The 17945-nt window shown below is 43.9% G+C and overlaps 1 protein-coding gene across 7 annotated transcripts in view; it reads right to left on the bottom strand.

Moving 5' to 3' along the window:
• Positions 1-17945, bottom strand: part of cpne2 (copine II) — a 313555-nt gene that overhangs the window by 259177 nt on the left and 36433 nt on the right. For all 7 annotated transcript variants that reach the window (XM_069901373.1, XM_069901376.1, XM_069901375.1 and 4 more), the window contains exons 2-5: positions 5011-5201; positions 1365-1544; positions 1193-1267; positions 415-486 (exon numbers count right to left, since the gene is read on the bottom strand). In XM_069901373.1, coding sequence (XP_069757474.1) covers positions 415-486; positions 1193-1267; positions 1365-1544; positions 5011-5201 — 518 coding nt within the window. The remainder of the gene's footprint in view (positions 1-414; positions 487-1192; positions 1268-1364; positions 1545-5010; positions 5202-17945) is intronic.

Below are 17945 nucleotides of genomic sequence, written 5' to 3'. Positions count from 1 at the left end.
TGGATGGATACAGCCCACCATCAGAAACACCCACAACTGATCTGGGCAGCTGTTACAAATAGGATCATTAAAGGGACGTTAATTTTCTCCAGAGGGATTCCAACAAGATATCACAGCGTTTGTAGATGAACCTCAAGGGGCATTGCTGATCTTCAAGGCTTCATCAAAGAAGGGACTTGGACATCCTGTTCTAAGCAGGGTTATTTGAGCATAATCCAATATTCTGTTCCTTCTATGGAGACCAGTAGAAATCCTCTTATGGATCAGCACTGTGCCAAAAAGTTACGAGGGGAGTCCGCAGAGTTCAAAACCCAATGAAGATCACCAATGCTTTTTACAAGAGCTTGGTTTGACAGGAATATTACAATGCAAAGTTTGCCCAGAAAATGTTATGGAACGAATCAAAAATGGTACCTTTTTGTCTAGTTTTTTCCCAGCCATGCTGAGTGTAATTACTCTATTATCTGAGATTTCTTGGGCACTTATCTGTAATGACAAGAGAAGCAGACTTAACATTTCATTTCTTCAATTTTCTCAGCCAGATTCCAACCCACACATCTGCTAAAATGGCAATGGGTGAAGTTAGATTTCATACTAGCCCCAAATCCATGGTAGAGGAGTTGGAGTAGTTTTCAGGTGCATAAATCACCTCCACAGTTTTGTTTGAGTGTAGATCAATCACTGGGACAATATTTGCGTGCACAATTGAAAAAAATCTCGTTCTTTAGTTCCCTTCCAGATATCTATTTTATTTATTTATTTAGGACAGCAGGGTAATAGACCATTTTGGCCCACATCTATGCCACCCAATCAACCTACACCCTCGATACATTTCGATGCGTGGAAGGAAACCGGAGCCCCAGGGGGGAAAACCCATGCAGACATGGGGAGAACATACCAACTCCTTACAAACATGGCAGGATTCAAACCCGTCCTGATCGCTGGCACTGTAAAAGCATTGGACTAGCCATTATGCCAAATGTGCTCTCAGCATTTCCAGCATTAAACATTAACATCAAGTGCTTCGGAGCAGTTTCCACTGATGTCCCCCGCTACATTTCTCTTCATTCCTGACGAGTACTAGCTCATTGGATTACAATCAGAAATGGAGAGACCATCAAGCTCACTCTGTGCTCAACCAAGTCTTACTGCCTTGAATGTTACTTTAAAGATGACAGAAAATTCACTATACCATTATCGTTCCTTTTCCAGCAAGTTTTCCATTGGTCAGAATAAGTGGCCGCGTCATCTTCTTGCTTGAAACGATCTGTACCATTAACCAAACATTCACTTTTAAAGAGCAAGGCTTTGAAGGATTGAGTGATCATAATTCTTACCAAAATGACACTGAATATCAGACCTACCACTCCAAGAGTGCATGAAAATTCACCAAGAAAGTCATGTTCATAAAGCTGTTTACTGGACTTGTCTTGGTCAAATAAGGCAAATTTCAGTTTCTGCACTTCTTCAAAATGATAGTCTACCACAAACTTCTTGGCAAACACTGGGTTTAGATTGTTCACGGCTGTTTCTGTTCTTCCAATCTGTCAGGGAAAAGCAAATATAACAAGAGTGGTTCAATAGCACAAAAAAAAGGGAGAACAAGTAGGTATCTGGCCTGTCGAGTCTGCTCCATCACAACAGGGAATCACACAATGGAAAACTGACACACTGTCAGATACGAGAGGGCAGAGGTTTCAGAGAGGAAGACGTTTTCAAATGATGTGCAAAGTTACTTGCTTTTACACACAGAGGCCAGTAGGTGCCTGGAACACATTGCCAGGGCAGGTGATAAAAGCAGATAAGAAAGCATCGTTTCCAAAGCATTCAGACAGGCATATGTACAGGCAGGTCGTAGAACAGGAGTCTCCAAAGTGGTTGATATTGACCCTGGGGAAGGTTTCGAAAGAGGGTTGATAATGCCAGGGGTGGTGTGGTGGGGGGGGGGGGGGGGGGGGGGTGGTCGATTGAACTTCTGGGGTGGAAAGCAAGGGCGAATCTATGGAAAATAGTGCTGATGGCAGTGGTGGCCAACCTCTCATGAGAGTGGGCCGTGGTGGCTGCCATGTTGTATTTGGCTTCAGCCTTTGAACAAGCTGAGAGTGAATGGGAAGACGGACTGAGTGTAGAAGAAGGATGTATCTGTTCTTTGTACCTTTGGTAGCACGCCCCCCCTCCCCCCCCCCCACAGCCCATCTAGTGCCACAACCCCCATCTGTCTGTCCAATGCCGCCACCTCCGCAGGGATTCCATGCCTGGGGGTCAATGAGGGATCAAGTATTCCATGAAGGGGGTTGATGGTCTAAAGTTTGGGGGCCCCTGGTGTAGAAGGATACAGACCACCTGCAAGCAATGGAATTAATTAGGTTGACACTGTGGTCAGCACTGAACATGGACAGACCATTCAATCACAGGGCTCACTGCACCAAAGGAAGAACAGTAATTGCATTTATCCCTGATTGAGCCCACTGCCACTTCTCTTGCTCTTCATAGACATGATGGGCCCAAGGACCTACTCCTGTGGCATTGCTCTATGTTCTACAGAGGCTCAAGGCCAAGAAGAAGAAATCAAATTTTATGGAATTTGAAGTTTGATTTTGTATTCAAAAATATAGCAAAGAACATGTTTTAGTTGCACAATATCATGCCTTTTGTTTGAGTTGAGTAGTTTCACCTCCCTGATGATCAGCCCACATCACTAGACATACGAGTGTTCTAGTGGCAATGCTGAATGTCCTGTATCAATTTAAGTGACCTCTGCAAAGTATTAATTTGTACCCATCAATGGGTCAGCTGGGACAACTAGTGCTTCTAACTCAAAAGCCCTGGAGAACTCATTCACTGCCTTCACTTATGATTGCCATACCAACGTCACTGAGGATGAGACAAAGAAAATGGGGAGAAAGGGGTGGCACCTTTATAAGAGATGAGTGAGGTGACGTATGATCAAGGTGGCTCAGGGAGTCCATGGGTTTATGAAGAGATATTCATGGCTAGTTTGTAATCTTAAGATGGGGGATACAGAGATTCAGAAAAAAAGAGAGAAACAGGAGACCAATGTGGAAGTTGGTGGCAAAGGTGATCAAATCGACAAGTTCCACAAGTGCAGAGAGCAAAACCAGTGCAATAGATGACATAGTGGAAGAAGAGACGAGGAGTGTCCCAGAGCAAGGACCATCCCACATGGCCAAAAAAGTCCCGTATAGTTGGAATCCATGCAAGTCCCGTGCTAACTTCTTTGATTTGTAGGAAGCGGGAGACATTAAAGGCCGCGTTGAGATGAATAACAGGCTGTGCTGAACAGATGAGAGTATTAATAATGGGGAAATGGTTGGATCTTTGCTGCAAAAAAAAGTGTGAAGGGTCATGAAACATTCCTGATGGGAGATGGAAGTACATAACAATAGGACCTTCAAGGTAAGATGAGGCAGCTGGGACCAGAGAATGAGGAATGAGCAAAATGACAGAAAGTGAGAGAGGTGACCAGTGGGAAGGGACTGGACAAAGGAAGAGAGCATGAAGTGCAAGGAGATATGTTCAGTGGGGCAAGTGCATGCAGCACTAACAATTCTACCAGGTCAGAACTGTTCATGCATCTTTGTTTGAAAGATACAAATTTGCCAAGACAGGCTAGCCACTGTCAGGTTGGAGGCTGGAGGAGAAAGTTGATATACCAGTCTGGGAGACAGTGGCGCGGCGGCGTTCCTTTTGGGGGCGGCGGCGTTCCTTTTGGGGGCGGCGGCGTTCCTTTTGGGGGCGGCGGCGTTCCTTTTGGGGGCGGCGGCGTTCCTTTTGGGGGCGGCGGCGTTCCTTTTGGGGGCGGCGGCGTTCCTTTTGGGGGCGGCGGCGTTCCTTTTGGGGGCGGCGGCGTTCCTTTTGGGGGCGGCGGCGTTCCTTTTGGGGGCGGCGGCGTTCCTTTTGCGGGCGGCGGCATTCCTTTTGCGGGCGGCGGCGTTCCTTTTGCGGGCGGCGGCGTTCCTTTTGGGGGCGGCGGCGTTCCTTTTGGGGGCGGCGGCGTTCCTTTTGGGGGCGGCGGCGTTCCTTTTGGGGGCAGCGGCGTTCCTTTTGGGGGCGGCGGCGTTCCTTTTGGGGGCGGCGGCGTTCCTTTTGGGGGTCGCGGCGTTCCTTTTGGGGGTCGTGGCGTTCCTTTTTGGGGTCGTGGTGGTCCAGGAGGAAGCTACAAGGAAGAGTCTAAGGTGTATTCGGGCATCTGCAAAGTTAGTTAGAGCTTCAGACCAGAATAGCAACATGCTAGTCTGTGGGTTTGATGAGAGGTCAGGACTGGAGCTGCATTTTTGTGGCGTCTGGATCCCATCCTTTTCAGCATAATGCCAACCCAATGCTTATGGACCAACCTTGGCAGACCTCAAAGCTTTCATTGCAGTACAGGCAACATCTGGCAGATCCAGTGGAAGATCTGCCTTCAATTGGGACCTCAGCTTACTACCACGTCACACTGCTGCCAAAGATTCCACCAGCAACTGTGGGGACCATGGTGCACGACAGGAAGATGATGAGAAACTATGAGATACACAGGGGTGATTAGTCAACTGTTATTGTTTCTTAGATACATAAAATGTCTGGTATTGCTTTGTTCCAACAATCAATCTGTATATAAAGGTGGTCAGCAACAGAAAGCAGTACGGAAACTAATTTATTATTTCCTCTTTTCTGTCGTGCTAGTTGGCATAGATGGGAGGCCAACATTTATTCTAGGGGTGGCACTGTGGATAGTATGGACTATCTTGTGGCTTGCTGTTAAACATGGTGTCTGTACCAAACATAATGCCTAATTAAACTACACCTTCTGACTGCACATGATGCATTACCCCTTTGTCTTCCTTGTCTAACTAGAAGCCTCTTAAATCCTACAACCATGCCTGCTTCCACCATTACCCTTGGCAGCCTGTTCCACTTGCAGTGAGGGAACTCTCACAATATGCAGCTCCATCATTGCGAATCAGATGAGCCAGTCCCATTGCTCAGGAAACAAACCCAATGCTGACCTACCTCTGACCACTTTCCATTGATTTCCAGGAACACCACACAGAATGGGTCCGATTTAGACGTGACGTCTCTGTCCAAGAGGTTCTGGCCAGATACAGACAACTCCACTTTACAGACGCAGTATTGGACTGAGCTGGCGAGCGGTGCCGGAGCTGGGGTCACTGTATATGCCATGTTGCTGTTTCCCTGCAGGGCTGGGTTCCAAATGACATTGTTAATGACCATGCAGCATTCAGCATTGACTGCATCACACTGTTAAACAGTTCACCCCTTCCATGCAGCATTACCTCACCTCCAGTAAAACAATAACTTCCAAATCAATCTTAAATTTTGATAAGCCCTTCAATAACACACCTTTTCCCCAATTCAGAAAAAATTGCAAAAACCGATCAAGAGTTATGAAGTCTCATGGGCTCCTGAAGTGACCACATCCTTAATGATAAGCATATGTTGTGCATCAATGAAGAAACAACCCTTCATCTTTTGCACAGTCTTGCTTAATAATTCTTGATTTTACTATCTTATCTTTTCACAATAGTTTGTCCTTCCTTTCTTTTGGTTTCTAAAATTTTGAGTCAAGCTATTTAGAAATTCAGTTATCTACAAAGCCTGTTGATCTCAAGATATAGTTTATTTTTTAAAAAAGGTCTTTCAGCACTTCTTGTTCCCCCAACAAAAAAGTTAAAAAAACAAATAAAAAGTGCTGCAGATCATGCAGGCGTGTGGAAAGAAATGTTGTTTATTGAAGTTTATCATCATCTACACAAGTGCAAGGCACAGGTGCAATGAAAGTCTAACTTGCTGTAGTTTCTCAGGTAAAGAATATACAATACACACAAGAGACTAAAAGGATAATAATAATAAAGAGAAGAAAAATAAACACATTTTCACAGTTGGTCGTGCTGCAACTGCACCAGTAGTGCAAACAGATCTTTATCGGTCTTGTGGTAAGGGTGGAACAATTGAAACTGACAGCACAGAAACAGGCTCTTCACCCCATCTAGTGCATACTAAACTTTTCTGCCTGACCTGCACCACATTAACCACTTCAGCTGGCAACTCATACTACATTCTCACAATTATGTGAAGTTGTTTCCCCAAATGTTCCCTTTAAACATTTCACCCTTAACCCACATCCTCTGGTTCTTGTCTCACCGAACATCAGTGGAAAAATCCTGCTCGCATTTACCCTTTCTGTTCCCCTCATAATTTTACATATCTCCCCTCATTCTTCTAAGCTCCAGAGAAAAAAGTCTTAACTAGTTTAACCTGTCCCTGTAACTCGCAGCAACATCTTTGTAAAACTTTTCTGCACTCTTTCAATCATATTGATGTCTTTCCTGTAGTTGGGTGACCAAAATCACACACAATATTCCAAATTTGGCTTCATCAACATATTATACAACTTCACTATAACATTCTACCTCCTATATTCAATACTTTGATTTCTAAGTAGTATAGGGAGTTTCAAGATTCTGGTAGCTGTTGGAACAAAAAAAAACAACTTTTGTTGAACCTAGAGAGGCTGGACTTCAATCTTGAAGGTAGCAGCAAGGAGAGAGAATGGCCAGGGTGATAAGACAGCACCTCCTGCATCTGCCACTCTCTACACCCATTGAACTCCTGGGCATCCAAGCTTCCATACTTCTTTAAAAATAACGCAAATGAAATGAAAGGTTATGGACTCGAAATGTTAACTATTTCCACTCTCCACGGACCCTGCCTAACCTTCCAAGTATTTCCAACCGTTTTTGTTTCCATTCCAGATTTCCCCCACCTCCAGTCATTTAGTTTTCAAACAAGGTGGCATCCATTCTCCAACCTCCAGTGATCGTCACAAAGCAAAGCTCCAATTAATGCCACAACATTTAAATTTGACTAACCACTGGCTTTCATTTAACCAATCTCTGTTAGGGTCTCAGAAATGCTGAACTCTTTAGAGGATAAATACAAAAGGCCACAGAAAATTCTCAAAAGCTTTGTGCTGCCTGACCATTTAATCAACTGAAACTTCCTGCTGGTGTTCCATTTTGCAATCTGCCTTAGAAGGGGCTATGTTATGGGTATGTGGAAAATCAAAAGCCAGTCTGTAATCCTCTGTGATGTGATTGCAGGAACAGGGGGTGAATTTTTATTTTAAACTGGGTGTCCAGCCCTTAAGCAATAACATTGCGCAGAAGGAAGTGGGCTCCAATACTCTGCAACACAAAACAGGTCACGCAGCACCCAGAGGGAGTGAAAGGTAACCAATATTTTGGGCCTGAGCGCTTCGTCAGAAATGGGTTCTGGTTTTTATTGTTTTAAAATGGTGCAGGAACAGGAGAGGGAAACATATGAGATTTATCAACTGAGGCCTGGAGGAATCTCCAGACAAGCCAAGAGTTGATAGTTCTAGCAGGTAGAACTATCCATGCCAGGATGAATGTTCAATAATCTTGCTGGCATACAACAAAGTACAGTGCAGCACAATGCCAGCCCACGATTTCTGCATTAAATGTGGCATCCAAATTAAGCCAGATCTCTGCTGCTTGCATGTGATCCATAATCCTCTATTTCTTGAATATTAATCTCGACACTTCTTAACTTCTACTAGTGTATCTGCTTCCTCCACTATTCCTGGCCTGGCAGCCAGTTCTAGATATCTACCACTCTGTATATAAAAAAAACTTACCCCACACATCTGCTCTACAGTTTCGTCCATCACTAAAAAAGGCACATCTTCTAATGTTTGACACGTTAACCTTGGGGAACAGATTCTGGTCATCCAACGCACGTCTTCTAAATGTTTGACAAATTAACCTCGGGGAACAGATTTTGGTCATCCAACACATGTCTTCGAATGTTTGATATGTTTACCTTGGGGAGAAGATTCTGGTCATTCAATACACGTCCTCTAGTGTTTGACACATTAACCTTGGGAAACAGATTCTGATCATCTACCCATGTCCAACCTTTCTCCATAGTTCATACTCTGTGGTCAAGGCAATATACTGTAAATCTCTTCTGTACCCATTCCATGACCTCCTCATCCTTCCTGCACTGGGATGACCAGAATTGCACACACTAGTCTCGTTGCAAGCTGACTAAAGTTTTCTATAGCTGTAATATGACTTCTTTTCTATCATACTCAATTCCCCAACATTGAAAGAAAGCATATTATTGTCCTTTATCAAGGCAAGTGAATGGATGGTCAGGTGCCAACTCCCACTTTCCACGAGTAAGCCCGAAATCTATGCTCCATGAGCTTCACTTCCATCAATCACCATCAACTAGAACTCGGGCTCAACTTCCCTGGCTTCACCTTATGGCATAGTTTGGAGTTTCACAGCTTGCACGTACTGGCCACATCCTGCACACGGCAGCCCAGAGCGCACACAAAAGGCACCCTTCCTTACCTGTTGCAGGACAAATGAACAGCTGCAGCTAGTCCCAAGAGACAGGCAAAGCTGGGATGATTGTTGAGGTGATGGCAGACACCATCAGTGATCAGAAGGTGGTGGTCAGGCTAAAAATGATGAAGAATGAGTCCTCCTTCTCACATCCTTGCAACCACAAGCTGAAGACAGCATTTACAAACACGTCTTCCTTTCTCAACCTTCTCCTTGCATCATTATCACTTTTGGATAGCCAAAAGCTGCAGAGAGCCAGTTTAGACCCTGCGAAATGCAGAGGGCTACACTCCGTACAAAGCTGCTCCTTTCCTGATGGGTGGCAGAGATAGTGCAATGCTGCTACCGCGCCAGCAATTCGGACAGGGGTTCAAATCCTGTGCTGTCTGTAAGGAGTTTGTACGCTCTCCCAATGTCTGCATTGGTTTTCCCCGGGGGCTTCGGTTTCCTTCCACCCTTCAAAACGTACCAGAGGTTGTAGGTCAATTGGGTGTGATTGGGCAACACTGGCTCGTGGGTTGAAATGGGCCATTAGTGTGGCGCATCTCTAAATTTAAAGAACAAAAATAATGTGGTGCCTTTGTAACAAGGAACATCACCGACCTTCCTGAGGCAACAGCAGGATACTGGAGAAGGGACAAGATTCACCTAAAAGCAGCTCGTCGTACAAAGGTTCATTGTCACAGTGGCCTTCTCACTTTCCATGCTGCTCCAAAGCTATAGCCGAGGTTGGAACATTTGGGAGATTTCAACGATGCCCTCATGGAGATGCATTATACGCTTTGCAGGTTCAGGGTGGGAGACTTGCATTGCCAACACACTCTGCGAGTTATGGCTCCTGCCAAAGCTCCCCTCCATTTCCATTGCTTCCCTCTTCAGGCAGCTGGACTGTTCTGCATTCCGTTTGCTCCTTTCCCCCCCATCTCCCCCCCCCCCCCATCATGTTCCCCTCCCAGGAGATGGCCAACTTATGCATGCGTCTAGGTCAGTGTTTCTCAACCAGGGTTCCTCAGAACCCTAGGGATTCCGCGAGAGGTCACGAGGGATTCCGCGAGAGGTCACGAGGGATTCCGCGAGAGGTCACGAGGGATTCCGCGAGAGGTCACGAGGGATTCCGCGAGAGGTCACGAGGGATTCCGCGAGAGGTCACGAGGGATTCCGCGAGAGGTCACGAGGGATTCCGCGAGAGGTCACGAGGGATTCCGCGAGAGGTCACGAGGGATTCCGCGAGAGGTCACGAGGGATTCCGCGAGAGGTCACGAGGGATTCCGCGAGAGGTCACGAGGGATTCCGCGAGAGGTCACGAGGGATTCCGCGAGAGGTCACGAGGGATTCCGCGAGAGGTCACGAGGGATTCCGCGAGAAACAGTGATAAATAGACTCGTGCATTTTTGTTTAATTTTTTATTTGTAATTTTATGAAGCATGGATGGCATATTGTTGGAAAATCTTTGGTTATTATAATAAAGACTTCAACCTCATTTTTTTTAAATGAAAACCTTGGAGTGAGGTCTCATAAACGAGCGGTATGTTTTCTTTTGCATTGCCAATAAATTTGACAAATAAAGGGGGTCATTTTTTCCTTAAATGTTATCCGAAATAATACATGTTTACCATGTGAACTACAATAAAAATATAAAAGAGATAGATATTAATAATGGTATATAATAATTCTTATCCCTGAGACATGAAAACTATTTGAAGAGTTCCACACGGGTAAAAAGGTTTAGAAACACTGGTCTAGGTGAAACACACTTGTCTCTACAAGGAACATGAAGTCAAGGCATTTATTCCTTCCCCACCACATTCCTCCCCGTAGACCTCAGCAACTTCGTCAGAAGCCACAAGCACACATTGAACACAAGCTCAGCTCTGAAGTTTAGGGAAGGGTGTGAATTGGAGCTCCGAGCTTGCAATTTGTAGCATGTGCAACAGAGTTCTGGCCCAATAATGATTCGAGAAATTATTAGCTATCACCGACATGCACCACCAATGTACACGTGCGCTTTGTCATCTTGTCAGAATCCTACGAGGTGGTAGGAGCCATAACCCCCACTTTGGAACACACTCAACTGCACTTGACCATTTATGTTTCCTAGAGGAAATCACAAAGGTCTGCAGACAAAGTGATTGAAGTAAAAAAAATGCTGGAGAAATTCAGCAGGTCAAACTGTTCTTTATGTAGTAAAGATGTTTCAGGCTAGAGCCCTTCAATGAGGTTTGAAGAGTACTTGTGTGAGTTGGTCGGTTCGTAAAAAGTGTCTGTGGAAAGCTAGTCAAGGAGACAGAGAGATCAAGAAAGAGGAAAGCGTCGCCGATGGTGGACCAAGTGAATTTGAAATTGGGGTGAAAGTCAGCAGCAAAGCTCATCACAGGTGCATGAGGCAGTGCTGATGTAGTCATCAAATAGTGGAGGAAGAGCCTTGCCAGTTTATGTTTGCAACATGGATTGCTCCACAAATCCCATAAACAGGCTGGTATAGCAGCCTTTCCAAATTTTCTCCAGGCATATTATGTAAATCTACCCATCTCCCACAACCACCTTGGCTGCACTTCTTCACACCCAACCCCCCCACAAGGATTCTATTCCCTTTTCTCAATTTCTCCATCATATCTGTTCCCAAGATGAGATCTTCCAGTCCAGATCATCCAAAATATCCTCCTCCTTCCAAAAATGTGGCTTCCCATCCACCACCATCAACTCAGCCCTTACCCATATCTCTTTCCTTTACTGCTCATCTGCCCTGGCCCCTTTGCACTAATTCACAACAAATACAGGATTCCACTTGTCCTCACGTACAACCCTATCAGCCTCCACAACCTCCGTAATTTCTGCAACCTTCAACATGATCCCATGACCAGATATAGCTTCCCCTCTCTGGCTTCCATAGGACTGCTCCCTCTGTGACAACTTTGTCCCTTCCCATTAATTTCCCCCCCCCCCCATGGCATCTTCCCCCTGTGGCTGCTGTAAGTGTCAAACTTACGCCCACACCTTCTCCCTTACTATCATTCATCGCCAAACAGTCCTTCCAAGTGAAGCAACACTTCACTTGGGTATCGGTGGGAGTTATCTACTGCATCTGGTGCTCTCATTATGACCTTGCTCCAGTCTACTAGATGCAAACTGGGAGCTTGCTTTGCTGAGTGCCTTTGGTCCGCCCAGATAAGTGACAGGGATTTCCCAGTGACCAACCATTTCAATTCTGTGCCCCACTCCCGAACTGACGCCTGCCATGGCCTCATGTACTGCCAAACTAAGACAGCCCATAAATTGGGTGAGCAACATCTGGGCACTCTCCAGCCAGATGGCATTAACATTAGTCTCTGCTAGCCTACTCCCAGTTCTCTTTGTTCCCATTTCCCATCTTCTTTCCTCCAGCTCTCCACCACCCCTCTCCATTCACAGAGTCATCATCCCCTCCCCGTTTGCTGGTGTGCTCTCCCCTCCCTCATCCACCTCAGGCCTGTGGGGCTGTGCCCTTCCCCCCAACATTTTGTTCAGTCGCCTGGCTACATTTTGCTCATACCTTGATGAAGGGCTCAAGCCCAAAATATTGGTTATGTATCTCTATCTTTGCTCTATAACACATATTGTTTGACCTACCGAGTTTCTCCAGCCTTGTGTTTCTCATTACAACTTGTAAAACAGTGCTTATTACTACTTGGCAAATTATTTCATCCGATCTTGTGGCTTTATCTTTTAGCTGAATTATTTTTGAAATGCAGCAGTCTTTATTAAGCAAACAGCTGATTGGAACTGTATTCAGGACAACTTTCTCTGTCATTATCTGGTTACAGGAAGGAGGGAAGAGAGATTGTGTTCAGCCTTGTTGAGCAGAGAGCTGAAAATAGTTAGGAAGCAGGACTAGAATAAAAATGAGATTCAGTGTGGGTGAGGACACAAAAAAATCACACGATGAAAGACAGAAAACTTGATCTGATTGAATGAGATAAATATTAATATATGAAATGTAAATAATAATGGACAGTAATTTTTAAAGATTTAGACCTACAGCATAATAACAGGTCATTTCAGCCCACAGGCCCATGCCACTCAATTTACACCCCGATACATTTTAAACAGTGGGAGCCTCCAGGGAAAACTTAGGCAGACACGGGGTGAATGTACCAACTCCTTACAGACAGCACCGGATTTGAACCCCGGTCCCGATGGCTGGTGCACTAATCGTGGAAAAGCGCAGGTGATGAATTTGAAGGATCCTGGAAAAAGAGGAAATTGGATCAAGTATGAATTTTTAAAAAAAGTTTGCATTATAGACAATTGTGGACAAAATTGGGAGAAAGGTAGCAATCAGGAAACCAACAACTTCAGGGAATGGAAAGGCCAAGGTTTTCTCTGCTTGCTCTTCCAAAGGATTGCAAAAGACAAGGGAACGAAGGCAAAATGGTGCTTTTAATGGAATTCAGATTAAAGGATTGGTCAGCAAAATGTGTTGCTGGAAAAAATAAAATAATTGCAAAGGCCTCAAGAATAGTGAAAGCTATTCAAGGGAAACCATGCTACAATGAAAATTTTTATAATTTTATAATTTTATAATGGCATTTTTGGTTTTTAAGACTAGTGTCAGGAAAAATCGCAGAAAAAAATTAACATAATTACTGCCCGTATGGTCTTTCACACTGGGCATCTTTTGAGACTGCAAGTACCTGAGCACAGCAGTCCCGGGGGTTGGATGTGCAGACGAGTGGATGACCGTCAACAAATTTCATCTTTCTCTTGACAAGAGACCCAATTAGTCACCCTCCACGACTACCTTCCTCCACCTGGCAGAACTTGTTCTCACTCCGAACAACTTCTCCTTTGACTCATCCCAGTTTCTTCAAATTAGAGTAGGTACCCATGAGTGCCCAATGGGCTCCAGCCACGTCTGCCTTTTTGTTGGCTACATGGAGCAATCTGTGCTGCAGACCTACAGCCCCTCAACTCTGCCTCATGCATTGTGAAGAACTCATCAACTTTATTCACTTCACTGCCAACTTCCATCCCGATCTCAAATTCATCTGGCCCATTTCCAGCAACATTCTCGCCTTTCTTGATCACTCTGCCTCCATCTTTGGAGATGAGCTTTCCACAGACCTACCAAGTCCCACAACTACCTCGACTATCCTTCCTCACACCCTGTCCCCTGCAAGAATTCTATTCCCTTTTTCTAATTTCTCCATCTCTGCAGCATCTGTTCCTAAGACGGTCTTCCAATCCAGATCATCTGAAATCTGCACCTTCTTCCACAAATGTAGCTTTCCCTCCAATACCAGATCAGCCCTTTCCCCATCTCCCACTCATCTACCCTGGCCTCCTCTGCCCCAGACCCAACAAACACAGGATTCCCCTTGTTCTGACCTACCACCCCACCAGCCTCACATCCAATGTGTCATCCTCAGTAATTTCTGCCACTGACGTGATCCCACTGCTAGACACACCTTCCCCTCTCCTCTCCACTCTGCCTTTCGTAGGGACTGCTCCCTCTGTGACACCCTCATCCACTCATCTGTACCCACCATTCTTCCCCACTCCCCCCACTGAACTTTCCCCTATGACTGCAGTAAGTGCCAAACTTGTGCTCACACCTCCTCCCTCGCCACCATTCAGGGCCCCAAACAATCCTTTCAAGTGAAGTAAAGCATCAGTGATAGGGATCTCCCAGTGGCCCGCCACTTCATTCTGCGTCCAACTCCCATACTCACATCTGTCCATGACCTCCCACACCATACCACCAAGACCACCATAAAGGAGGAACAACACTATTTTCTTTCTAGGCACTCTCCAACCAGATAGTATTAACATAAAACTTCTCTGGTTTCTGCTAAGTCTACTCTCCATTCTCCCTCCCCTTTACCATCTTCCCTCCAGCTCTCCCCACCCATCCCCCTCTATTCACAGTCATCCCCCCTCCCCCTGCTGTGTCCTCCCTTCCTTATCCACCTATTACTTCCTGCCTGTGGGACTGTGCTCCTCCTCTTGCCCTGACAATTTTGCTCATACCTCAATGAAGGGCTCGTCAGTTATGCATCTTCAACTTTGCTACATAAAGTACACTGTCTGACCCACTGCTTTAATTCCAGCATTGCTTTTGCTTCTTTAGCTGGACCACATCTTTCAACCTCTACAAACTTGCATTTTACCCAAACACTGGCCTTCATTAGCTATCCATTTTCACACCCATCAATGGATAAAGCCACAAAAGTGTGGATGTAAATGAGAGATTTACCTTGGTGGGACAATGACTTCTTGATTTAAACTGGCCCATCACATCTCCCATGGACAAGTATCATTCTTGTATATTCTTTCATGGAATCTTGTCCTCATAACTTCCTCTTACCTCCACCAATGTACTCAATTCCTCTCTTGCTAGCCTCTTGCATATTCCTCCAAACCACGAGCTCAGTTTCTTCCCTCTCTACAAATACTGACTGAAATCCTGAGTTTTTCCTCAACTTTGTTTGAATTTTAGATTTCCATCATTTGGAGTATTTTACTTCTGTATTCAGATCCCTGTTAGTGGCTTTTGTGGGTTCAATGGTTCAGGATTTGTGATCTGCAATTCCCACCCAAATCTCTCTGCCTCCTTACCTCTTTAGAGGTACCTTTCTTAAAACCAACTTCTTCAAAATGCTGGTGGCACAGTTTGAGTAGCAGTTAGTGCAATGCTGTTACAGTGCCAGTGACCTGGGTTCTAATCTGGCGCCGTCTATAAGGAGTTTGTACATTCTCCCTGTGTCTGCGTGGGCTTCCTCCAGGTGTTCCAATTTCCTCCCAATCGTACAGGGTTGTTAATTAATTTTGGAGTCATGGGTTTAAATTTGCTGAATTGGCTTCTACCATTTTGCAAGTTTTTTTTAAAAATAGACTTATTCCTTAAACATCTTACAAGTCTTTTAGTTTTTATTGATTAAACATATCTGATGTCTATCTACATTAAAATCATTACACAGGCCCAAGTTACTACTGAAGTATAAAACAGTCAGGACATTTTGCCTTATACACAAAGACCTGATGGGAACAAGAACTAAAAGACACAGAGACTGCAGAGCAAAGTGAAATACAAAGAAATTCACTTTAGCAATGTATTTCTTACTTCAAATAGGAAACACCCCCCATCCCCGCTGCCCCACCACCTTCACCCAAAACAGGGGACCCACAAGTCCAGGCAGAGATGGGAATCAAACTTAAATGTAAGACTTGATTAACAAATATGGTCTGAATTATATCGGGATAGTATGACTAATGCAATCAATGTAAGATTATAGATTCGCACCATATAATGTTTTGAATCAATTACAACTCATGCCACAGAAATTAAAGAAATTAAATTCAAACCTTTCAAATCAATGTTTTATATGTGGTGAGCAAGTAAGAACGGTTTCTTCCTTTCAGATCAATGTTTTATATGTGGTGAGCAGGTAGGAATGGTTTCTTTAAAAATCATTCAATCTGGTTATGTTCTAAAGACCTTTATGGATAGCTTTAGGAATTTTTTTTTTAAACTCAGAACTCCATTTCCACAAAACCCAGAATTATTTTTATCACGGAACATCTCAGGGATAAAACCCAAATTGAAACTGTCCAATTACCAAATCAAATTTGTTAAAATTGTGCTGGCAGTGGTCAGAAAATGTATAGCTGTTGCATGGAAGTCTGACTCCCATTTAGGTATGGCCCGTTGGAACACAGAGATACATCATTGTATTCCCCTGGAGAAGATTACCCTCAACTTATGGAATAAGTCCAACATTTTTTTTTAAATACAAATTTGGCAACCATATTTACAAAATTCTGTGTAAATCTTCAGATGAGTTCTTCCCAATCCTCGAGACCTGCATTGATCTTCCCCAAAGAAAATTAAAATATGTATTTGTGATCCATGAAGTGTGTGTCACTTTTCAACAATCCAATCTGTTTTCTTTTCTTTCTTTGTTATCTTATCAACTTTTTCTTGCTTTTCTATGCTTTCATTCATTCACCTTTTCCTTTGGGTTGGGGGTTGGGTTAACACCATCATGAAGTAAATACTAAATGTATTTCTGGACTTATATTTTTAAACTTTGTAATTGGCTTCATGTTTAGTTTTTTAAAATATATATTTTTTTTTTTAAAAAGACTCCAGAGGGTGGGTTTGGGAACCAAAAACAATCTGCTGAGGGAACTGGATGAAGGGCTCAAGCCCAATATGTTGATTATGATCTTTATCTTCGTAACATAAGGGCACAGATTGACTTGTTGAGCTTCTCCAGCCTTGTGTTTTTCCTTCAACCGCGGTGTGTACAGACTTTTATGTTTTACTGCTGCTGAGGGAAATGAGTGGGTCGAGCCGTATCAGTGCAAGAGATGCATCCTCACCAAGAGGATGAATGCACTCACTTCAAAATGGAGTCCCATGTAGTTTCAGAAACTAACTGCAGAAAATCATGTTCCCATAGTGGGGTTTTTTTTTTTTAAATTCTGTCCAGAGAACTCTCCCTAGATTATCCAAAAGTGGATTCTCCAAAATCCTCATTTATCATTTTTTATTTTTATAAAAACTTCAGGTAAATGAGGATATCCAGAACTTTTTCAGAGCTGAACTGACCGGGGATCTTGGGCCCCTGGCGGCAGCACAGACCTCAGGCTCCCAGGCAAGAGCAGAGCCTCAGCGGGGCGGTGTCGGTGATCGGTGGTGGCCAGCATTTTTATTTGTGATAATTAAACATTATTTTAATGCTTAAGTAGTTTTCCCTTGTTGTTTAAACACAGTTAAAAGTGATTTGCTGTTGCTACTGGGCTGTTTTTTTTTAAATGACCAGTTCTCCAAAAAAAAACATTTATCCAACATGGGTACAGTCCTGACCATTTTTGGATAATCAGAGTTCATAAAGAACTGATAACATCTGTTTTGAAATTATAAATCTTCTCGATCATACTAGATTCCAGGTCTTGAGGGAGCCTCAAAATTAAAGAATTCAAGAAGCTCCTAACCTGTAAATAATGAAAAAGTGATGTTTAGTTATGACAAATTTGGTGGATAATTGTTCAAAAGAAGCAAGATTTTTTTTTAAATTGAGAGATGCGTCAGGTCAGGACTCTGAGTTCTGATGAAGAGTTCTGACCAGAAATCTCAAGAATGCTCTTTCTCACTGACGCTGCTTGAGCCACTGAGTTCATCCAGCACACTGTTTATTTTTGGAACAAGGACTAAATCTGCATCTGGTTCAAGTGTTCCAAAATCTGTCAAGGAAGAGGTTTCCAAATGAAAGAAAAATCTTTTTGTAAGTGGTAGGCCAAACAAACAGGTTAATAATTACTTTCAGCTTAGGAAATGAAGCAGCCTTCTGAAAGTGGGTCCAGCCCTTGCTCCTGCCAGTGTACAGCTGACAAAAAGACTTTGAAACGGATGCCCCTGCGTCCCAGCTGCACGGATGGCAAAGTGCAAATCACCGTCAGTTTCTTTGTGACAACCCATTACCAGTTCAGAATCCATGAGTCCTCTTTCCAGTAGAAAAGACAACAATGTTAAAATTATAGAGAGCAAAAGTTTACTTGATCTATCAT

Source organism: Narcine bancroftii, chromosome 10 (genome assembly GCF_036971445.1).
Source record: "Narcine bancroftii isolate sNarBan1 chromosome 10, sNarBan1.hap1, whole genome shotgun sequence".
In the NCBI taxonomy this organism is placed as follows: Eukaryota; Metazoa; Chordata; class Chondrichthyes; order Torpediniformes; family Narcinidae; genus Narcine; species Narcine bancroftii.
Note: the sequence above shows the minus strand (reverse complement) of the source record. Positions and strands in the feature narration are given on the sequence as shown.